General features: G+C 46.4%; 1 protein-coding gene across 1 annotated transcript; it reads right to left on the bottom strand.

Moving 5' to 3' along the window:
- Window positions 1–11,577: 11,577 nt before the first annotated feature.
- LOC139267237 (gastrula zinc finger protein XlCGF17.1-like) lies at window positions 11,578–24,981 on the bottom strand. The gene is made up of 2 exons (XM_070885279.1): window positions 24,873–24,981; window positions 11,578–11,882 (listed from the first exon to the last, which is right to left on the bottom strand). The coding sequence occupies exons 1-2, from the start codon at window positions 24,979–24,981 to the stop codon at window positions 11,578–11,580; spliced, it is 414 nt and encodes a 137-aa protein (XP_070741380.1).
- Window positions 24,982–25,261: the final 280 nt, after the last annotated feature.

The raw sequence follows: 25,261 nt of genomic DNA, 5'->3' as shown, positions 1-25,261 counted from the left end.
ACTAAGATGACTTCATCAGAATTTGCTGATTCTCCTTGGTGCCCGTGAGTCTGCCTCGAGCCTCTTCGCAAGGTCTTATCAATGTCTGTTTAGATTCTCACATCGTATCCTGTCGGAATATTATCTAATGTCCTGGTACATATTGAATTAATAATTTCTGGAGCCTTGGTACTGGAATGTGCAAGGCCGAAGAGAGGCCTTTTACCTCCTTATGGGTCGGTGCAGGAACCAGCACTTTAACCCTTGTCCCGCTGGTACCCCAATGCCAAATTTCTCTTACAACGAATATGATGTAATTGGGATTATGGAGACATGGTTCCAGGATAAACAAGGCTGGGAACTCAACATCTAGGGATATTCAATATTCAGAAAGGAAGTGGGGTAGCATTACTATTTAAAGAGGTGATTAACACAATAGTAAGGAAGGACATTAGCTTGGATGATGTGGAACACCAAAGGGCAGCAAACATTAGAGGGTGTTGTGTGCAGACCACCAAACAGTAGTAGTGAGGTTGGGGATGGCATCAAACAGGAAATTAGGGATGCGTGCAATAAGGGTACTGTTATATATGTGGACTTGTATTTAATCTGTACAGCTACCAGAGGGCTCATCCCCTGGAGTCCCAAGGGATCCCATAATCCCTTGGGAGCACAGGTATTTAAAGAGGCTTTACAGGTTGGAGAGGCACTCTGGAGACCTGCAATAAAAGATTAAGGTCACACTTTACTTTGAGCTCACAGTATCCACTCTGACTCTTTCTCCATATACAACAGGTACAGCAGTTATCATGGGTGACTTTAATCTACATATAGATTGGGCTAACCAAACTGGTAGCAATACTATGGAGGAGGGTTTCCTGGATTGCATAAGGGATGGTTTTCTCGACAAATATGTCGAGGAACCAACTAGAGTGCAGGCAATCCTAGACTGGGACTTGTATAATGAGAGGATTAATTAGCAAACTGGTTGTGCGAGGTCCCTTGGGGAAGAGTGACCATAATATGGTAGAATTCTTCATTAAGATGGAGAGTGACACAGTTAATTCAGAGACTAGGGTCCTGAACTTAAAGAAAGGTAACTTTGATGGTATAAGACATGAATTGGCTGGGATAGACTGCTTGACAAATCTTCTAGAACTTTTTGAGGATGTAACTAGTAGAGTGGACATGGGAGAACCAGTGGATGTGGTATATTTGGACTTTCAAAAGGCTTTTGACAAGGTCCCACACAAGAGATTAGTGTGCAAAATTAAAGCACATTGTATTGGCAGTAATGTATTGACGTGGATTGAGAACTGATTGGCAGACAGGAAGCAAAGAGTAAGAATAAACTGGTCCTTTTCAGAATGGCTGGCAGTGACTAATGGGGTACCACAAGGTTCAGTGCTGGGACCCCAGCTATTTACAATATACATTAATGATTTAGACTATGGAATTGAATGTAATATCTCCAAGTTTGCAGATGATACTAAGCTGGGTGGCGGTGTGAGCTGTGAGGAGGATGCTAAGAGGCTGCAGGGTGAATTGGATAGGTTAGGTGCATGGGCAAATGCATGGCAGATGCAGTATAATGTCGATAAATGTGAGGTTATCCACTTTGGTGGCAAAAACAGGAAGGCAGAATATTATCTGAATGGTGACAGATTAGGAAAAGGGGAGGTACAACGAGCCCTAGGTGTCATGGTACATCAGTCATTGAAAATTGGCATGCAGGTACGCAGGCGATGAAGAAGGCAAATGGCATTTTGGCCTTCATAATGAGAGGATTTGAGTGTAGGAGCAGGGAGGTCTTAGTGCAGTTGTACAAGGCCTTGAATATTGTGAAATGTTTTGGTCTCCTAATCTGAGGAAGGACATTCTTGCTATTGAGGGAGTGCAGCAAAGGTTCACCAGACTGATTCCAGGGATGGCAGGACTGACATATGAGGAAAGACTGGATCAACTAGGCTTATATTGACTGGAATTTAGAAGAATGAGAGGGGATCTCATAGAAACAGGTAAAATTCTGATGGGATTGGACAGGTTAGATGCAGGAAGAATGTTCCCGATGTTGGGGAAGTCCAGAACCAGAGCTCACTGTCTAAGGATAAAGGGTAAGCCATTTAGAACCGAGATGAGGAGAAACTTCTTCACTCAGAGAATTGTGAACCTGTTGAATTCTTTACCACAGAAAGATGTTGAGGCCAGTTTGTTAGATATATTCAAAACGGAGTTAGATGTGACCCTTACGGCTAAAGGGATCAAGTGGTATGGAGGGAAAGCAGGAATGGGGTACTGAAATTCCATGATCAGCCATGATCATATTGAATGGTGGTGCAGGCTAGAAGGGCTGAATGGCCTACTCCTGCACCTATTTTCTTTGTTTTTTATGTTTTCTATGTTATCGTTTAAGAAATTGTCTATTTCTGTCTTAAATTTATTCAATGTCCCAGCTTCCACAGCTCTCTGAGGCAGTGAATTCCACAGATTTCCAACCCTCTGAGAGAAGAAATTTCTTCTCCTCTGTTTTAAATGGGTGGCTCCTTATTCGAAGATTATGCCCTCCAGTTCTAGTCTCCCCCATCAATGGAAACATTGGGCCCAAGTTTCGAGCCGCGCCTAGAACGGTGCAGTCCCGACCTGGACGCCCGTTTTTCGCGCCACAAAGTGCGCCTAAAAAAAACTTCCAGATTCTCCAGCTCCCCGCAGGTCGTTTGCAGCTCGGCGCAGCGCAGCACGAGCTGTAGGGGGTGGAGCCAGGTCCCTGCGCTGAAAACAGTGCCGGGACCTCAGCACATGCGCGCTACAGTGGGCGCACATGTGCAGTAGCTCCAGGCGCCTAAAACTGTGTGGGAGGGGCCCGAAGCACGCAGCCCCTAGCCCTGGCCGAATGGCCTCACTGGGGCTGCGTGAATAAGGCTCCTCCCACGCCCAGCTCCTGCTTCCTCCCGACCCGACTCGACTACCGCTTCCCGCCCCCCGCCTCCGAACCGGACCCGACACCGACCCGACTCCCGCTTCGCCTTCCCCGGACCGGACTGGACCCGACCCCCCGGACTGGACCCGATCCGACTCCCTCTTCCCCCACACCCCCTGCCCCTGGACCAGACCCGACCCCGACCCGACTCCCGCTTCCCCACCCCCCCGCCCCCGGACTGGACCCAACCCGACCCGACTCCCGCTCCCCCTCCCTGCCCCCCGCCCCTGGACTGGACCCGACCCCGACCCCGACCCCAACACCGACCCGACCCAACTCCTGCTCCCCACCCCACCCCCGCCCCCGGACTGGACCCGGCCCGACTCCCGCTCCCCCACCCCCCGCCCCCCGCCTCCGGACCGGACCCGACCCCGACCCCGACCCCGACACCGACCCGACTCCCGCTTCCACCCCTCCTGCCCCCGGACTGGATCCGACCTGACCTCCCTCTCCCCAAATCCGAAGTGAACCGACCTCCCTCCCAACCCGCGCATCCCCTGACCCGACCCAATGCCACCTACCTGTAAATCTGGTGCTGGGGACGGGCCCTGCCCGAAATCTCGGGCCCGGCCCGTTCAGCCTCCCTCCCCCTTGTCCTTCCCCCCCCCCATCTCCTTTCCCCCCCATCTCCTTTCCCCCCCATCTCCTTCCCCCCTCCCCCATCTCCTTTCCCCCCATCTCCTTTCCCCCATCTCCTTTCTCCCCCATCTCCTCCTCCCCATCCCTCCCCCTTCTCCCCCATCCCTCCCCCTTCTCCCCCCATCCCTCCCCCTTCTCCACCCTCCCCCTTCTCCCCCCATCCCCCTCCCCCCTTCCCCCCCTTCTCCACCTCCCCTTCTCCCCCCCTCCCCTTCTCCCCCTTCCCCTTCTCCCCCCCTATCCCCCCTCCCCTTCTCCCCCTCCCCCTTCTCCCCTTCTCGCCCCTCCCCCTTCTCCCCTTCTCCCCTTCTCCCCCATCCCTCCCCCTTCCCTCCCTCTGCTCCCCCACTCTCTCCCTCTACCCCCCTCCACCCCCTCCCCTCGCTGTCAGAAACACAGACACTGACAGACAGAGAATGAGAGACACACACAGACAGACAGAGAGATAGAGACACTGACAGAGACACACTGGGTGGGGCATCCCAGCACGCTGTTGGAGGGCTCCCGGTGCTGCAGTCGGTAAGTAGAAAATATTTTATTTATTGATTTAAAAAAAAAATTAATTCTTATTAATTTTTTTTGATTGATTTATTGGTTGATTTATTGATGTATTTATCATTTATTATTGATGATGGCTCTTTATTTGTAAAACTGAAGTGTTTAATGTTTGTAAACTTCCCTTTAAACCCCCCCCCCCATTCCCTACGCCTGATTTGTAACCTACGCCTGAATTTTCTAAAATGTAGACAAGGTTTTTTCGAGCGTACAAAAATCTTCACTTACTCCATTTTAAGTTAGTTTGGAGTAAGTTTTCACTGACGAAACTTTGAAAACAGGCGTAAGTGGCCGGACACGCCCCCTTTTGAAAAAAAAATTCTGTTCCAAAGTGAAACTGTTCTAACTGACTAGAACTGGAGCAAACTAAATGGCGAGAATTCCGATTTCTAAGATACTCCGTTCTACACCAGTTGCTCCTAAAAATCAGGAGCAAATCATGTCGAAACCTGGGGCCATTCTCTCTGCATCCAGCTTGTCAAGCCCCCTCATAATCTTATACGTTTCGATAAGATCACCTCTCATTCTTCTGAACTCCAATGAGAAGAGGCCCAAACTACTCAACCTTTCCTCATAAGTTAACCCCTTCATCCCGGGAATCAATCTGGTGAACTTTCTCTGAACTGCCTCCAAAGCAAGTATATCCTTTTGTAAATATGGAAGCCAAAACTGCACATAGTATTCCAGGTGTGGCTTCACCAAAACCCTATTCAACTCTAGCAAGAATTCCCTGCTTTTACACTCCATCCCCTTTGCAATAAAGGCCAAGACACCATTGGCCTTCCTGATCATTTGCTGTACCTGCATACTATCCTTTTGTGTTTCATGTACAAGTACCCCCAGGTCCCGCTGTACTGTGGCACTTTGCAATCTTTCTCCATTTAAATAATAACTTGCTCTTTGAATTTTTCTGCCAAAGTGCATGACCTCACACTTTCCAACATTATAGTCTGTGTGCCAAATTTTTGCCTGCTCACTTAGCCTGTCTATGTCCTTTTGTAGATTTTTTGTGTCCTCCTCACATTGCTTTTTCTCCCATCTTTGTATCAACAGCAAACTTGGCTACGTTACACTCAGTCCCTTCTTCCAAGTCTTTAATATTGAACCAGGGTCGGTCCCATCAGTTGAAGGTAATGGTAGAGTAAGGGATATGCCAGGCCATGAGGTTGCAGACTGTGGTGGAATACAATTCTGCTGCTGCTTATGGCCCACAGCACCTCATGGATGCCCAGTCTTGTGCTGCTAGATCTGTTCTGAATCTATCCCATTTATCTATTGCTTGACTAGTCTGTGGGACAGCTCTCAGCCAGTGCCGAGATCAATGACGGGTGGTCAGTTTGGTTTTATTCTTGTTATTGTTTCTGGTAGCAGTTTGTTATGACTGAGTGGATTGCTACGCCATTTCAGAGGGCAGTTAAGAGTCAACCACATGTGGAGTCACATATAGGCTAGACCAGGTAAGGACGGCAGATTTCCTTTTCTCAAGGACATTAGTGAACCAGATCGGTTTTTACAACAATCCGGTAGTTTCATGGTCACCATTAATGATACGAGCTTTTTATTCCAGATTTACTTAATTAACTGAATTTAAATTCCCCAGCTGCCATTGTGGGATTTAAACTTATGTCTCCGGATTGTTTGTCCAGGTCTCTGGATTACTAGTCTTGTAACTTAACTACTATGCTACCATTTCCTTATAATGTTACTTGCCTTGTAGGAAGGATGCATTACTTTGGAGACTCATAGGTGGCGAATAACCATGGGGCTTCGCTCAACCTGCCACTGTAACTTTAATAGCCCTCCCATTTACATGCGTAAATAGAGTTTTGCTGAACTTTCGTTGAAGCAGGAGAAGCCCTGAGAAAAATCATCCTCATAGTCTGTGTGTACAATAACCAAATATTAGCCACACTTGTATTCACTCTGAAACCTGGATTATTCAGTTTCCAGAGGACAATTGCATCACACGCTGTGCCAGAAAATAGTTACGTAACCAACATCAACATTCACATTCTAGGCACCATTACCTATACAACCAGGTGAGTCACCGATCACCACTGGTACACCTTTGTCCATCATTGCCGCTACCATCCCATTGCCAATTGCCAGCTCTACTATCCAACTTGGTTACCTCCTTCCCTAATCGCTCCCCCATCCTTCCTCACTTACCTGAGGGTCGTTGCAACACCAGGAGTGGTCCGATCTTCAATTGTCTTGTGCCTGCAAGCTGTCTGTTGCTCTCGGCAGATCGTCGTCTCCAAGGCCTAATATCAGGGGAGCCTCTGGCCTCAGCATTCAGACGCAGGGAATGTTTCTTGTGCCACCATGTGCCCAAAAGTGTTTGTGCCCATATTTCTAGGCCAAAATCTCTCCGATCCTCATGTGGCACTGTATTGCGAGTTTGCAGCTTGCCTTGGCACTCACACACCACAGTCATGCCCCAAGTTAAAACTGTGACTTTAATCTCCTACAGTATGTCTAACTGAGCTAGTACCTGTTTCAAGTGGGGTGCTATGATAGTTGGTGCTTAATTGTGTCAGATCTAATTTCAGATGAAAACCACAACAGTAGTAAAAAGAGAAAAGGTTTTCACTCAAGCTGTCTGGGCTGAATTCTAACGCTGCTCCACCAAGTTTCTTAAATCCAATTTTTTGACCCAGAAAATACACATATCATAGTTTTGTGAGGCTAAGAGGTGTTAACTGGTTTGTCATCTAGACTCGGTAATTTATCTCTAAGCACAATGGTAGTCAAACAGCTGCTAAAGTAGTACTATAATCTTAGCCAGCCCACACTGCGATATGTGTGCGCACTAGGTCCGTGCAACAGAGCAGGTCTCTAGTCGTCTTGGATAACCTTTGTCACTGGACCAAGACCTAACTCTGTCAAGCCCGTGTGGTGGCTGGTGTGCAATGGCCACCACATGTTAAAAAAATCCATGCACAGGCATCTTCCACCCTTCAGGATGTAGTTCAGAACCTGGAATATTAGGTCCTTCATTGAATCACTTGTGAAATCATCCTTTTTTGGCGAGGAAGCAAGTCTCCTCGCTTCGAGGGACTGCCTATGATGATGATAATTTTACTCTGCATAATCTTCTCTTTGTTGACTCTCACTGATAAAAACCATAAAAGGCTGCTCTGTTCTACTATAACTTTGAAAGGTTTTAGTACTCTAATGTTTGATACTGTTGTGCCTCTCAGAATGTAATTACATGGAACCATTTATGTAGGAACTACCTACATTTTTTTTGAAACACAAGCGAAAACAAAGTAGAAATGGTTAAAAATGATGAAAAACACTTTAGGATTGATTGAGCAATTTCCTGAGATGAGCTTCTATCCATTATTGAAAAATCAGAGGCTGCACGCCCACAAGCTAAACTAAAGATTCTTCAAAAATAACTGCATTTCTACGTATAATTGTCCATTCGCTGGTAAATCATAGCTATACATTGGTGCACAATGGGTTAAATCTCACAATACAGATATAATTAAAAACTAATCTATCATTGGCATACAGGCATTTCCTTATCTGATGAAATAAGAACTATAGTTGATTTACTTTAGAAGCTATTTGATGTATGTGATCCATAAAATAAACTGCTATTGATTGTTGTTATATAAGGTTATTGCGTGTTCAAGAACCCAAAATATTTTTAATGATCATCTCATGTTTAGAATTATCTGAATATTTTCTGCTATGGATATCCTACCTATGCATTCATCAACTGTTTATTCCAGAGCTTAGAGCCTTGGCAACAGAAGGCACGGCCACCAATGGTTGAGCGATTATAATAAGGGATGGTCAAGAGGGCAGAATTAGAGGAGCAGCTACCATCCCGTTGCCAATCATTAGCGAGGGGTTATGGGGTTGAAGGAGATTACAGAGATAGAGAGGGTCGAGGTCATAGAGGGATTTGAAAACAAGGAAGGGAATTTTGAAATCATGGCATTGCTTAACCAGGAGATTGGCGAGCACAGGGGTGATGGATGAACAGGACTTGACACAAGTTAGGACAGAGACAGCCAAGTTATGGATTACCTGTAGTTTACATACGGTAGAATGTGGGAGGCCAGCCTGGAGTCTGTTGGAATAGTCAAGTCTAGAGGTAACAAAGGCATGGATGAGGGCTTCAGCAGCAGATGAGCTGAAGCAAGAACGGAGACAAGCAATGTTACAGAGGTGGAAATAGATCTTAGTTATGCTGCAGATATGTGATTGAAAGCTAATTTCAGGGTCAAATATGATACCAAGGATGTGAACAGTGTGGTTCAGCCTCAGGCAGAAGAGGGGTGGAGTCAGTCGCTAGGGAACACAGTTTGCAGTGTGGACCGAAAATAATGGTTTCAGTCTTCCCAATATTCAATTGGAGAACATTTCTGCTCATCCAGAAATGGATGTCGGACATGCAGTCTGACAATTTAGAGACCCTGGAGAGGTTGAGAGAAGTGGTAGTGAGGTAGAGCTGGGTGTCATCAGCGTACATGTGGAAACTGATGCTGTATTTCCGGATGATGTTGCCAAGGGGCAGCATTTAGATGAGAAATAGGAGGGAGCCAAGGACACCAGAGGTAACGATGCGTGGGCAGGAAGAGAAGCTGTTGCTGAAAGTAAACAGATTGTTTGTGGGTGATAAGACGTACCCATTGCTGGACAATGATCCCACTAAGAATTGAAAGAACAGAACAGCAGCTAAGGACCGTGAATTGTCATAGAGAAAATCTGTTAATGGGTAAAATGACAGAAGATCAGTGGGAGATGTTCAAAAACTAATTTAATATGATACAGAACCAGTTAAGACCCCTGGGGTGAAAGAGCTCTACTTGCTAAAAAAACACCTGGACGACTAAAGAGGTAAGAGGCAACATAAAACTAAAAGAAAAAGTATACAGAAATGCAAAAATGAGGAGAGATACAAAGAACAACAAAAGGTGTCAAAACAGATAGTCAGAGCTACAAAAAGGAATAAGAAAAAATATTTGCAAGGGATTTCAAAATCAACAAATTTCTTTTTTACAATTATATCAGGAAAAGAAGGGTGATCAGGAACAATGTTGCCCCTTTAAAACTAATAACTGTAATGAAGAAAATAATGGCACTAAAGAGTGACAAATCCCTAGGACCAGATGGTTTCCATCCCAGGATTTTAAAGTGAGTAGGTGAGAACATTGCTGATGCCCTAACTATAATCTTCCAAAGTTCTCTTGATTTATGAACTGTTCCATTAGATTGAAAAAGTGTGCATGTCACTCCGCTATTTAAAAAAGATAAGAAAGGGAAACCATAGAATTATAGACCAGTTAGTCTGACATCTAATGTTGGGAAATTACTAGAGTCTATCATTAAGGATAGAGTGACTGAGCACCTTGAAAATTTTTAGCTGATCAGAGATCATCATCATAGGCGGTCCCTCAAACGAGGATGACTTGCTTCCACATGGGTTCGCAGATATTTCAATTCCGATGTTCCAGTCCTGACCGCCAATTGAAGGGGTGGAAGATGCCTGTACATGGATTTTTTTAATGTGTGGTGACTGTTGCACATCAGCCACCACACGGGCTTGACAGAGCTAGGCCTTTATCCAGTGGCAAAGGTTAACCAGAACGACTGGAGACTTGCTCTGCAGATTAAATACAGTATTACAGGGACACACTGCCCTGGATGGTTGAAGTGGACCCTGTGATATAATACAATTTTCTGTCCTGTCAGATTTGGACATCTTGTAGATCCATCTTTTAAAAAGTTGTGGGAACTTAGTTCTCAGATGGATTCCACACAGTTTGTAACAAGTGCTCAATCAGCTCATCTTATTGTTGAGACATCAAGGACCCAACACACTACATGTGTGGGATACAAAGCTCATTTATTTTATGTTGATACAGATTAAACTCCAGCCCAGTTATAGGGGTTACCAACAGCAGCTTTACCAAACCTCAACAACCAGAATGAACATGGTTCAGTCCTGGATATGATTAACAGCAACAATAACAGCAGAATCCAACCCCTGTACTCACTTGTGAACTCGCTGGTGTCTCAGCAGGATAGATAAATTAATGAATCCATTTGCACACTTGGGTCAGGTGAACGGCTCCCCAGTGTGAATTCGCTGGTGTATCAGCAGATCTTTTGTGCTTTTACGTTCTTCTCACAGTCAGAATATTTAAAAGGTCTCTTATCAGCGTGAACAAGCTGGAGTGTCCTGAATTTGGATGAATGAGTGAATCTCGTCCCACACACGAAACAGGAGAATGGCCTCTTCCCAGTGTGAACTTGCTTATGTATCAGCAGGTTAGATTAACGGGTGCACCCATCCCACATACGGAGCAGGTGAACAACCTCTCCCTGGTGAGCACTTGCTGTTGTTTCAATAGGTTGGAAGAGTGAGCAAATGTCTTTTCACAGTGAGAGCTCCTAAACAATCACTCTTCAGTGTGAACTCACCGGTGTGCCAGCAGGTGGTTGGATTGACAAAATCCCTTCCCACACACTGAGCAGGTGAACGGCCTCTCACGAGCATGAATTTGCTGATGTTTCAGCAGGTTCAATGATTCTTTGAAAGTCTTTAGACCGTGAGAGCAACTGAATGGCCTCTCGCCGGTGTGAAGGTGACAATGAGTTTCCAGTACAGACAAGCAATAGAATCCCATCCCACGGTCCCCACATTTCCAGTTTCTTCAAGGTGCGGGTGTCCTTGCGTCTCTCCAGGGCCACGATCAGTTAAAGCCTCGTCCACACACAGAACACGTGTACGGTTTCTCCCCACTGTGAATGGCGCAATGTTTTTTTCAGGCTGTGTAACTGGTTAAAGCTCTTTCCACAGTCAGTACACTGGAACACTCTGAGACTGGATCAACTGGGCCTTTATACACTGGAGTAAAGAAGGATGAGAGGGGATCTCATAGAAATTTACAAGATTCTGACGGGACTGGACAGGTTAGATGTGGGAAGAATGTTCCCGATGTTGGGGAAGTACAGAACCAGGGGACACAGTCTTAGGATAAGGGATAAGCCATTTAGGACTGAGATGAGGAGAAACTTCTTCTCTCAGAGAGTTGTTAACCTGTGGAATTCCCTGCCGCAGAGAGTTGTTGATGCCAGTTCATTGGATGTATTCAAGAGGGAATTAGATATGGCCCTTGCGGCTAAAGGGATCAAGGGGTATGAAGAGAAAGCAGGAAAGAGGTACTGAGGGAAGGATCAGCCATGATCTTATTGAATGGTGGTGCAGGCTCGAAGGGCCGAATGGCCCACTCCTGCACCTATTTTCTATGTTTCTATGTTTCTATGTTTCTCTCACTCGGGTGTGTGTGTCTCGGTGCTTTTCCAGTCACACTGCTGTTTGAAATTTTTCCCAGAGCAGAACATTTCTCCTTCCACATTGAAAGGCCGATGATATTCAGGCCCTGATGAATGGAGTGACTCTGTCAGATCTTGATGTGATGTTGGGTGTGAGTTTGCGGCCTGTCAACCAGCAGGTGGGATGACCGAGCGAATCCCTCCTCACACACGGAGCAAGTGACCGGCCTCTTCCCAGAGTGAACTCGCTGGTGAGTTAGAAGGTTGGAAAAACAAGTGAATCCCTCCTCACACACAGTGCAGGTGTACGGTCTCTCCCTGGTGTGAATTCGCTGGTGTCCCATCAGGTGGCTTGACTGAGTGAATCGATCCCCACACACGGAGCAGGTGAACAGCCTCTTCGCTGTGTGACTGCGTTGATGTTTTTCCAGCCCTGTAAAGGGTTGGTCATGTCTGATGAACCTGATTGAATGTTTTGAAGAAGTGACTAAAATAGTGGACTGAGGAGTGTCTATGGATGTTATTACTATGGATTTCCAGAAGGCATTTGATAAAGTCCCTCATAAGAGAATGTTAGCTAAAGTTGAAGTTCATGGAATTAAAGGCAATTTATTGAATTGGTTAGGAAATTGGCTGAGCGGCAGGAGACAGAGAGTCGGGATAATGGGCAGCAATGTTCCTGCTAATTGTTTTGGGTGCACAGCCCCTTTAAGGGGTTGCACAGCCCATTCAAAATACTGTACATGCATGGCTTCTTCCATTCTAAAGCCGATGGGCGTCCTGCGCGGAACTCCAGATCGTTTAATGGGAACATTGATGGGCAGGTGCTCTAATTGGCAGGATGTGACTAGTGATGTACTGCAATGTTCCCTGTAAGCTACACTGGCTCCTGTGCGGCCTACCTCCCCCAAGCTGTGCAGGACCAGCAGAGAGGGGACACTGCCGCCATTATCTGGCAGTGAAGTGTCGAATTCTGGGGACAACTGCAGTACTACAAGTGACAGCTGAGTGTTGAAGAGATAGAAGTGCTCGAAAGATTGGAACGCTGGGATTCTAATAGGCCTCAGCAGAGACGGAAGCCAATGAAAGACGATAAGAGGGGGCTGGAATGGAAGGGATGGAGGCCACTCCCTCTGTTGGAGGAACCCAGGGTTGTCACCGTCACTTCTCATTATCTCCCATTACCTTCCCCATTGCGGTGCCAAGGAGCAGCATTAACTGCCCCAGACACCATTTGCATGTGGTGGGTAAGATAGAGGTAGCCAGAAACAGTCCCAATTAAAGTCTTGGTTGGGCAGTTAGGTGGCAGTGGGAATCACCACCTGATGTTTCTCTCATTATCCACCATAATCGTACTCAAAATCAGGAATTAAAACATTGGGGAAAGATGCAGAGATAGCAAGAAGTAAAGCCATGGAAGGATTGAAACATGTTGGTGGGAACTTTAAATTTGAGCTGTTTGAGAATTGGGGGCCATTGCAGGACAGCAATGGGCCAGTGGGATATGGTGTGGGATGGGTTACAAACAGCAGAGTTTTGGATGAGCTGAGGTTTATGGAATGTGGAGGATGGGAGGACGACCAAGAGAATATTGGAAGATTGAAGGTGACAAAGGCACGGATGAGGGATTCAGCAGCAGATGGACTGAGATGGGTCAGAGGCAGGGAATGACACCTTCCACACCAGTGTTTCCTATATGCCTTCCATTCTTCCCAACCAAGGATTCTCCTCCACCATGGTTGACAGGCCCCTTGTCCGTGAGCATCCCATTTCCTGCACTTTTGCTCTCACCCCTTCCTCTCCCTCCCATAACCACAATAGGGTTCCCCTCGTCTTCACCTTCCACCCTATTAGCTTTCACATTTAATCTGACACCCTGGTCCACTCTTCCATCAACTACAACACTTGAATGGCCCCCTGTACCACAGTGTTGTGGTCAGTTTGCTCATCCTCCTTGCAGTCCCTGCTCTCGTCCACACAGGGAGTAAGAGCCTCGAACCTGTTGGACAAGAACAAGAGCTGAGGCTCCTCCATCACTCCATGCTGAGTCCCCATACCTTCCTCACTCGTAGTCACACTCTCCTGTCCCTGACCAAATCTGAATTAATTAATCTAATTGGTGTGACTACCTCCTGGAGCACAGTGTCCAGGTAACTTTTCCCCTCCATGATGTATCGCAGTGTTAGCAGCTCGGATAGCAGCTCTCCAACGCGGAGCCGAAGTTCCTCGAGCTGCAGATACTTGCTGCAGATGTGGTCTCCATGGACCTCAATGGGGTCAACCAGCTCCCACATACAACAGCAGTAACACATCTCCTGCCCTGCCATCCTAATGTATTTAATTAATTAAGTTTTCAAGTTTTGTTTGTAGTCTCAGCTCTTAATTCAAACCAATGCTGCAGAAAAGAGAGAAGAACTCACCGACCAATCACTTCCCTTCTTTCCTGTGATGTCTCACATTGAGTTTGCTTCTTTCTACTTCTTGTCCTTGGCTGGGTTGGTGTTTGGGCTCTCCCTACAACTCCCTCCCTTTACCACAGCACCTTCCCATGCAAGCGCAGGATACCCAACACCTGCCCTTTTACCGACTCCCTTTCTGCCGTCCAGGGCCTGTAACACTCCTCCCAGGTGAAACAGCAATTTACTTGTACTTCTTTTAGTTTGTTATACTATATTTGCTGCTCACAGTGTAGTCTCCTCTACATTGGGGAGACCAAACACAGATTGGGTGATCACTTTGGCTCAGAGGCAGGAAGCAAAGGGTAATGGTTGATGGTGTTTTTGTGACAGCAAGGATGTTTCCAGTGGAGTTCTGCAGGGCTCAGTACTACTTCCCTTGCTTTTTGTGGTATACATCAATAATCTAGACTTGAATATAGGGGGTTTGATTAAGAATTTGCAGATGATATTAAAATCGGCTGTGTGGTTGATAATGAAGAAGAGAGCTACGGACTGCAGAAAGATATCAATCAACTGATCTGGTGGGCAGAACAGTGGTAAATGGAATTTAATCCGGAGAAGTGTGAGGTAATGCATTTGGGGAGTGGCAGCAAGGAAAGGGAATACACATTAAATGGTAGGACACTGAGAAGTATAGAGGAACAAAGGGATCATGGAGTGCAAGTCCACAGATCCCTGAAGGTAGCAGGCCAGGTAGATAAGGTGGTTAAGAAGGCATACGGAATGCTTGCCTTTGTTAGCCGAGACATAGAATACAAAAGCAGGGGGGTTATGCTTGAACTCTATAAAACACTGGTTAGGCCACAGCTGGAGTACTGCATGCAGTTCTGGTCACCGCATTACAGGAAGGACGCGATTGCACTAGAGAGGGTACAGAGGAGATTTACCAGGATGTTGCCAGGAGTGGAGAATCTTAGCTATGAGGACATTGGATAGGCTGGGTTTGTTTTCCTTGGAACAGAGGAGGTTGAGCGAAGGTGTATAAAATTATGAGGGGCTAAGATATAGTGGATAGAAATGGCCTATTTCCCTTAGCAGAGGGATCAGCAACCAGGGGGCATAAATTTAAAGTAATTGGTAGAAGATTTGGAGGGGTTTTGAGGGGAAATTTCTTCACACAGAGGGTTGTGGGGGTCTGGAACTCACTGCCTGAAAGGGTGGTAGAGGCAGAAACCCTCACCACATTTAAAAAGTACTTGGATATGCACTTGAAGTGTCGTAATTTGCAGGGTTATGGACCTAGAGCTGGAAAGTTTGATTAGACTGGATAGCCTCTTGTTGGCTGGCACGGACACAATGGGCTGAAATGGCCCCCTTCCGTGCTGTAAACATCTATGATTCTATGATTTACTGAACATCCGTTCAGTCCATAAGCGTGACCCTGAGCTTCCAGTCGCTTGCTATTTTAATTCTCCATCCCACTCCCATTCTGACCCCATTGTCCTCAGTCTCTTATACTGTTCCAATGAAGTTCAACTGAATCTCGAGCAACAGCACATCATCTTTCAATTAGACACTTTACAACCTTCTGGACTCGACATCAAGTTCAACAATTTCAGATCATAACCACTGCTCCCATTTTATTGGACAGCAAGTGTTGGGATTGATTCTGCTGTTCATTAAATCACTCCTGCCTTCCACCCTATCACAGAAATTCACTTTTGTTCTTTCCTTTCCTCCCCCTTTCCCTGCCTCTGCTCTTGCTTAAAACCTGTTACATCTGTAATGCTTTCCAGTTCTGACGAAATGTCACAGACCTGAATCAGTAACTCTCTTTCTGTCTCCACAGATCCTGCCTGGTCTGCTGACTATCTCCAGCATTTTCTAACAAAGGGACAAAATGTACGAAGCATGAATGTATAAGAACAACAGCAACTTACATTTATGTCACGCCTTTGACATTGAAAAAATGTCCCAGCACAGAAGCTAAGCAGACAAAAATGTTGGCCAGTCAGAACCAGAGAGGGAGCTATTTGGAGGAGTGACCAAAGGCGTAGGCCAAGAGATGGGTTTAAGGAGCATCTTAAAAGTTAAAAGTGGCAGAGAGGTTTAGGGAGGAATTCCAGAACAGAGTGTTGAAGGCATGGCTGTCAATAGTGTGGTGAATGGAGTGGTTAATGCACAAGTGGCCAGGGTCAGTGGAAGGCAGAGTTTTTGGAGAGTTGCAGGGCTCGAGACGGTTACAGAGATAGGGAGGAGCGAGGCCATGGAAGGATTTAAACACGAGGATGAGAATTTTAAATTTGGGACGTGGGTGACAGGGAGCAAAGGTTGGTCAAGAGCATAGGGGTGATGGGTAAGCAGGAATTGGTGCGTGATAGGATACAGGGAACAACGTTTTCCATGTGCTGAAGACTATACTGCGTGGAGGATGATTCTGGTATTTGCCAAACAGAAGTGACAACATTGCTTAAACAATTGTATTCTGTGAGGATACATATAATTCAGATGTGTGCAATGAATGGCATCCAGGACTTATGGATAGTCAGCAAATTATAAAGCACTGATTTACTCCTGTTGCTGTGGGATTTTAAGGAACCAGATGTGACTGGTTTCTTGCCTTATGTAGCTGGCAGCAAAGAGACATTTGGATATAAAAGTGGCTGATTCCTGTTATGTCCCCTGTAGGTGACTGAAATGATCCAGAAGCATGTAAGATGAGAGCAGCGCTGAGGAAAAATCACAGTAGGAGGACACAGTAAGCACTAAAACCTTTAACTTCCCACAGAGACAAAATCGTTTTTTCTAATCTATCTAATTATCTATTCAATATAGCTGAGACATTCAAAAATTATAAGGAGCCAGCAGACCCATAATAAAGAAAATTAGAGATGATTCTGCAATGCAGAACTCGCAGTGGGTGTCGCTCCCAGTTAGCGCATCTTGGGAAATCACGAGTGCGTATGTGAGATTTGTCGAGGTGCACTCCCTTTGAGTGCCACCCCGTGCTGGGTGCATGCAATGTGGAGTCACTTTTGTGATCTTCATTATCACTTTCTCCTCAGTCATCTAAAGAAGTCGTTTTCAGTGATTGTGAAGTAGATTCTTAGGTAGAACAAAGTTGATGCTTTATTTTGGGATTGTGCCCAAAATACCACATGAAACCTGGTCTAAATGTCAGGGAAAACCTCTCATTTGTATTTGAACACTGGCAATACAATGCCATGTATGATATAGAGTGCTTGTTTACCTCAGTAATGTATATCTAGCACTGCATGAAAGAAAGTTATAGCATCAACAGAACAAATATGTAATGAAAACTGGTACAGTGGACATCAATACAAAGTAATTACGCTAAATGTACCAGGGTGATTTTCCACTTTGTTGAGCCTGGGGAACACTCAGTTCCCAGACATAGTGACTAGCAAATGGAGGCAGAGACCCAAACAACAGTTTTCTTCCATTCCTTATCGTTCCCAATCCGGCAAACCGCCTGCATAAGTAGAGGAGCGACAGAAGAAACCCCGGGTCCTTAGAATCTGTGAGGGTCTCAAGGACAGCCTGAAAATCTGTGACCCTTCCGGAGCATTCCTGCATTAACTTGGGTGCTAATATGTCCTTACTATTCAGTATAAATGTACACGAGGCCCATACTTGAGAGAAGGTCACTCTGTGACCAGTAACCTTTATTTACCAGCACTGAAGTGATGAAGGTGGGTGGAGCTTCCCTTTTTATACATCAAAGTCCAGGTTAGGAGTGTCTCCCACAAGTTCACCACCTAGTGGTCAATGTTCTCACAGTGTACAACTTAGGTCAGTTTATACATGGGTTACAATGACGGTTAAATACATGACATCACCTCCCCCCCAAAGTCTTATTGGGATCACATGTTAAGTCTCTCTGGTGGTTTACACTCCCTTATAGAGCGCCTGAGTTGGGGCTCCGGTTGTTGGGCGCTGGCCTGAGTGTCTGCTGTTTGTGGTGCACACAGTGACTGGGCTCTCTTCCGCTTGGTTCCGGTGTTCGGTCACCTGTGGAGAAGTGAACTCTATATTGTGTTCTTCTTCTGCTTCTTCTCTGGGGTTGCTGAACCTCTTTTAGTTTGATCCACGTGTTTGCGGCAGATTTGTCTATTGGTAAGTTTAACTACCAGAATCCTATTCCCCATTTTGGCAATCACAGTGCCTGCGAGCTATTTAGGCCCTGCAGTGTAGTTGAGGACAAAGGCAGGGTCATTGACATCAATACATCGTGCTCTCGCATTCCCGTCATGGTAGTCACATTGTGACTGACGCCTGCTCTCAACAATTTCTTTCATGGTGAGGTGTATAAGGGAGAACCTGGTTTTGAGCGTCCTTTTCCTTAGCAGCTCTGCGGGTGGGACCCCTGTGAGCAAGTGTGGTCGGGATCTATTGGCCAACAGGAGGCGTGATAAGTGGCTTTGTAGGGAACCCCCTTGGATTCTGAGCATCCCCTGTTTGATTATCCGCACTGCTCGTTCTGCCTGGCCGTTTGAGACCGGCTTGAACGGTGCCGTTCTGACATGGTTAATACCATTTCCTGCCATGAAGTCCTGGAATTCATTGCTTGTAAAGCACGGGCCATTGTCGCTGACCAAGACGTCTGGTAGACCATGGACGGCGAACATTGCCCGTAGACTTTCTACCGTGGCAGAGGATGTGCTTGAATTGAGAATGTCTCACTCGATCCATTTGGAGTAGGCGTCGACTACAACCAAAAACATTTTTCCCATGAAAGGACCTGAGTAGTCCACATGGCTTGGCGGGCCAGGACCAGGGGCTAAGGGAGGCATGCCTGGGTGCATTGCCCAGCTGGGCACACATGTTGCGCCTGTGAACACAAAGTTCCAGGTCTGTATCTATCCCTGGCCACCAAACGTGTGACCTGGCAATTACCTTCATCATGACAATGCCCGGGTGCTCATTGTGGAGTTCTTTGATGAACATCTCTCTGCCCATCTAGGTTATGACTACTCGGTTTCTCCATAGTAGGCAATCAGCCTGAATCGAGAGTTCATCCTTGCACCTGTGAAATGGTTTGAATTCCTCAGGGCATGCCCCGTACGTGGCTGCCCAGTCCCCATGCAGGACACATTTCTTGACTAAAGACAGTAGCGGGTCTCTATTTGTCCAGACTTTAATCTGATGGGCTGTCACGGGTGAGCCTTCACTTTCAAAAGCTTCAACAACCATGACCATCTCAGCAGCATGCTCGGTTGCCCCTTCGGTGATGGCAAGTAGGAGCCTGCTGAGTGCATCAGCGCAGTTTTCCGTGCCCGGTCTGTGCCGAATTGTATAGTCATAGGCGGCTAACATGAGTGCCCACCTCTGTATGCGGGCCAATGCATTTGCATTTATGGCCTTGTTGTCGGCCAAAAGGGACGTTAGGGGTTTGTGATCTGTCTCCAGCTCAAATTTCTTGCCAAACAAGTACTGGTGCATTTTTTTTTACAGCATATACACATGCAAGCGCTTCATTTTCTACCATCCCGTAGCCCCGTTCTGCCTGGGACAGACTTCTGGAGGCATAAACTACTGGCTGTAACTGACCCGTGGCATTAACATACTGCAACACACACCCGACCCCATAGGACGACGCATCGCACGTTAAAACGTGTGTCATATAGCGTTAACAGATTGTTGGAGCATAACAAATTTCGTGCTCTTTCAAAAGCCCTTTCCTGGCTGTCCCCCCAGACCCATTCGCGACCTTTGCATAGGAGCACGTGTAGCGGCTCTAACAGCATGCTCAATTTGGGAAGAAAGTTACCAAAATAGTTCAGGAGCCCCAGGAACGAACGCAGCTCAGTTGTGTTACGGGCTCTGCGTGCTCTCTGGATCGCTTCTGTTTTGGACACAATAGGTCTGATCCCGTCTGCTGCTATCCTCATTCCCAGGAATTCTACCACTGGAGCTAGGAAGACGCACTTCGCCTTTTTCAGTTGAAGACCTTCCTGGTCCAGTCTGCGTAGCACCTCCTCCAGGTTGCGGAGGTGTTCGTCAGTATCACAACCCATGATGAGGATGTCGTCTTGAAAAACCACTGTCCTTGGAATCGACTTGAGGAGGCTTTCCATATTTTCTTTTCACAGTTTATAACATCCTCATTTGTGCTCAGTTTGATTTGCAGTATTTAAACACCCTACCTATGTATTATCCTGCAGTGTAAATAACTCAACAAACAAGGGGTACTGTCTCTTTCATTTATATCTGTTAACTGAGATTCCAGGGAGTGACTTTTATCAGCGCTATCAACCTGCATCAGGGTGAAGCCTCGCAGCACCGTTCGAAGCCCCTGACTGCAGGCGGATGAAACTGTTCTATGGGCCAGATGCAGCTGTAGGTTTGACACCCCATCCCACACTATAGGCTCACCTGGGGGTCCTGGTCTGGACCCATTAGATTGCACTGTGAGGCACATTGGTCCCTTTGTAAAGGGGGCCAATTGGGCAGACATTAAAGATGTTCTGGGCTGGTGACATCAGCTGGTTGTCCATCTTGTTTTACCCACACACCCCACTCCAAGCAGATGCCCAGTATTCACCCATATGTGTGCGGGTGCCTGACTATGACATGCAAATTATATAAGCCTGTAGTGGTTATTTTTCTGGACTAGTAATCCAGAAGCCTGGACTAATGATTCGGGGACATGAGTTGAAAACCCACCACGACAGCTGCAGAATTTAAATTTAGTTATTTAAATAAATCTGGAATAAAAAATTAGCATCAGTAATGGTGACCATGAAACTACTGGATTGTCATAAAAACCCATCTGGTTCACAAATATCCTATAGAGAAGGAAATCTGCTGTCATTACCTGGTCTGGCCTATATGTGATTTCAAACCCACAGCAATGTGGTTGACTCTTAACTACCCTTGGAAATGGCCTAGCAAGCCATTCAGCTGTATCAAAACTGCAAGGAAAATTAATATGAATAACACCAGACAGACCACACGGCATTGGCTAGGCACCACATTCGGGCACGGCAAAGCCACACCCAGTTGAAGTCCTCCTTAATAACGTCTGAGGACTTGTGCCAAAATTGGGAGAGTTGCCCTACAGACTAGTCAAGCAACAACCTGACATAGCCATACTCACAGAATCCTATCTTTCAGCCAATGTCCCAGACTCCTCCATCACTGTCCCTAGGTATGCCCTGTCGCATCGGCAGGACAGAAGCACTAGAGGTGGTGACACAATGATAAATGGTCGGGAAGGAATGGCCCTGGGAGAACTCAATATTGACTTCGGACCCCATGAGGTCTCATGGCTTTAGGTCAAGCATGGGCAAGGAAACCTATTGATTATCACCATCCGCCTTCCCTCAGCTAAGAAATCAGTACTCCTCCATATTGAACACCACTTGGAAGAAGGACGAAGGACTGAGGGTAGCAAGGGCACAGAATGTACTCTGGGTGGAGGACTTCAGTGTTCATCACCTGGCTCAGTAGCACCACTACTGATTGAGCTGGACCAGTCCTGAAGGACATAGCTGCTTGAGTGGGTCTGCGGCGAGTGGTGAGAAAACCAATACGAGAGATAAACCTACTTGACCTCAACCTCACCAATCTACCTGTCACAAATGCATCTGTCCATGACAGTATTGGTAGCAGTGACCACCGCACAGTCCTTGTGGAGACGAAGTCCTGTCTTCACACTGAGGAACCCTCTATCGTATTGTGTGCCACTGCCACCATGCTAAATGGGATAGATTCAGAGCAGATATGGCAGTTCAAAACTGGGCTTCCATGAGGCACTGCAGACCATCAGCAGCAGCAGAATTGTATTTCACCACAATCTGCAACCTCATGGCCCTCACTCTACCATTATCATCAAACCTGGGGACTAACTTTGGTTCAATGAGCAGTGTCAAAGAGCATTCCAGGAGCAGCACCAGGCAGTCCGTGCCCTCATGCAGCAAGACCTGGACAACATTTAGGCTTGGGCTGATAAGTAGCTGGTAACATTCAAGCCACACAAGTGCCAGGCAATGACAATCTCCAACAAGAGAAAGTCTAGCCATTGGCCCTTGACATTCAACAGGATTACCATCGCCAAATACCCCATCAACATCCTGAGGCCACCGTTGACCAGCAACTTATTTGGACCAGCCACAGAAATACTGTAGCTACAAGAACAGGTCAAAGACTGGGTATATTGCATTGAGTGGCTCACCTTCTAACTCCTCAAAGCCTTTACACTCACCTTCTGACTCCCCAAAGCTTCTACAAGGCACAAGCCAGGAGTGTGATGGAATACTCTCCACTTGCCTGGTTAATTGCAGCTCCAACAACATTCCAGAAGTTCAACACCATCTAAGACAATGCAGCCTGCTTGATTGGCACCCCATCCACTACCTTAAAAATTTACTCCCTCCACCATCGGCATATCATGGCTGCAGTGTGTACCATCTACAAGATGTACTGCAGCAACTGGCCAAGGTTTCTTCGGCAGCACCTCCCAAACCCGCGACATGTACCACCCAGAAGGACTAGAGCAGCATGCGCATGGGAATATCATCACCTGCAAGTTCCCCTCCAAATCACAGAACAGTCTGACTTGAAGATATGTTACTGTTCCTTCATAGTCGTTGGGTCAAAATCCTGGAACTTCCTCCCTAACAGCACTGTGGGAGTGCCTTCACCTCATGGACTACAGCGGTTCCAGAAGGCGGCACACCACCATATCCTCAAGGGCAATCGGTAATAAATGCTGGCCTTCTCAGCTATGCCCACATCCCATGAATGAATAAAGAAAAAAGAACCTGCCACAAGAACATGACTGATGATTTATGATCCTGATGTATCTATAGTGCGACAGGAATACATGGAACCATGTGTGAGCACTGTCACAGAGATGGATTGCAGAGAATAGACATCATAATAGGACAGACAATGTCGAAGGGACCAGAGATATTGAGGAGCATGAGGAGAACCAACAAACCATTTGTGACCTTGACTAGGATAGTCTCTGTATTGTTGTTGTATGGGTAGAAACTGGATTCAAGAGTCTTGAATGGGATGTAGAGAATTGTTTTTAAGAATGAGGGTGATAACAGTAGTTTTGAAGAGCATAGGGACAATGCTAGAGGATAGAGATAGGTTGACGCTATTGTTAAATAAAGAGCTGTGAAAGAGAAGTTAGTCAAGACTAGGCAAGGGAGGGGAGTTAGGAAGTAGGTTCATCGATAAGATGTGTTCATAGAATCATAGAAATATAGAAATTTACAGCACAGAAGGAGGCCATTTCGCCCCATCATGTCCGCGCCAGTCAACCAAGAGCTATCCAACCTAATCCCACTTTCCAGCTCTTGGTCCGTAACCCTATCAGTTGCAACACTTTAAGTGCACATCCAAGAATATTTTAAATGTGGTAAGGGTTCCTGCTTCTACCACACTTTCAGGCAGTGAGTTCCAGACTCCCACCACCCTCTGGGTGAAAAGAATCTCCACTCATATCTCCTCTAAACCTCCCCCCAATTACTTTAAATCTATGTCCCCTGGTTGTTGACCACTCTGCCAAGGGAAACAGGTCCTTCCTATCCACTCTATCCAGGCCCCTCATAATTTTATAAACCTCAATCAGGTCTCTCCTTAGCCTCCTCTGTTCCAAAAAAAACAGACCCAGCATCTCCAATTTTTCCTCATAGCCATAATTCTTCAGTCCAGGCAACGTTCTTGTAAATCTCCTCTGCACCCTTTCCAGTGCAATCACATCTTTCCTGTAATGCAGTACTCCAGCTGCGACTTAACCAGTGTTTTATACAGTTCAAGCATAACCTCCTTGCTCTTGTATTCCATGCCTTGACTAATAAAGGCAAGTATTCCATGTGCCTTAACCACCTTATCTACCTGGCCTGCTACCTTCAGGGATCTGTGGACCTGTACTCCAAGGTCCCTTTGTTCCTCTACACTTTCAGTGTCATACCATTTAATATGTATTCCCTTGTCTTATTAGACCTCCTCAAATGCATTACCTCACACTTATCCAGATTGAATTCCATTTGCCACTGTTCTGCCCACTTGACCAGTACATTGATATCTTCCTGCAGCCCGCAGCTTTCTTCTTCATTATCAATCACACAGCTGATTTTAATGTCATCTGCAAACTTCTTAATCATACCCCCAACATTTAAGTCCAAGTCATTGATATATACCACAAAAAGCAAGGGACCTAGTACTGAACCCCACTGGACACAGTCTTCCAGTCACAAAAACACCCATCTACCATTACTCTTTCTTTCCTGCCTCCGAGCCAATTTTATGATCCAACTTGCCACTTTGCCCTGGGTCCCATGGGCTTTTACTTGTTTAACGAGGTTTTGAAGGGAAGACAAAATAGATTCAATGAAGTACAGGGGTTGATCAAGAAGAAGATGGGTATAGAGATAGTGATTAGTGGGCATAGGGAGGTCTTGGCTAAGACAGTCGGCTGTGAAGATACTCTTGATTTTGAACATATGAAAAAAATCAATAAGTTCATCACATTTGGTGATTGAGGTGAGATTGAAGAGTACAATGGAGGGAAGTTGCTGGAGATGGTTGAAACTGAAGACAAGGAGACATGGGCTGAAATTGCCCCGTGCTGGGTTTGGGGCGGTCAATTTGATTCATGTGATTTTTATTGCGCTGGTGCAGAATTTGCCTCTTTGAGAAAAAGAATGTTGCTTGTGGTAATGGAGTATTTGCCTGACGCTCGCGGGATGCCAGCGTGATGCTGACGTGCCATGTCATGCTGATGCGTCACAACATCCCTCTCCTTCTTTTAAAGGGGAGGGCTACTGCGAATGCTGCAGCCTCTTTAGTGGTGCCCACTGGGCCACAAGGGTGTTACACAGCCGGGCCAGCGGCCTGGCACCCAAGACGGCATGCCGGTCCGCATATTGGTGGCCCGGCCAAACCACACCGCACTGAGCAGTTGGTGGCATCGCCACACACCGACCTCACAGCCTGTGGGGCAATTTCCCCCAAGGGGCACATAAGGGTTGGTGCTGGTGCGTTACTCGCAAGGCGCAGCACAAAGCACTTTTCAGCAGCGGAGCCCCGGAGGCAATTCCCGGAGGAGGGGTTGCCCTGGCCGCCGTGACTGGGCGAAAACCCTTCAGCGACCATTAGCACTTCCCGGTGGCACTAACGGGGCTTTCTAAGAGGGGCAATTTTGGCACCAAGGAGCTTGTTCTTGTTTCCCAGGATGATCCCTTTAAGTTGAAAAAACGAACTGCATTTATATAGTACCTTCCATGACCACCGGACGTCCCACTGCATTTTACAGCCAATGAAGTTCTTTTTGAAGTTTAGTCACTGTTGTAATGTAGGAAGCACAGCATCCAATTTGCACATAGCAAGCTCCCACAAACATCAATGTGATAATGACCAGATAATCTGTTTTAGT

The sequence above is a fragment of the Pristiophorus japonicus genome, chromosome 1 (genome assembly GCF_044704955.1).
Source record: "Pristiophorus japonicus isolate sPriJap1 chromosome 1, sPriJap1.hap1, whole genome shotgun sequence".
Classification (NCBI taxonomy): Eukaryota; Metazoa; Chordata; class Chondrichthyes; family Pristiophoridae; genus Pristiophorus; species Pristiophorus japonicus.
The sequence above is the reverse complement of the archived record's forward strand: the minus strand, read 5'-3'. Positions and strand labels throughout refer to the sequence as shown.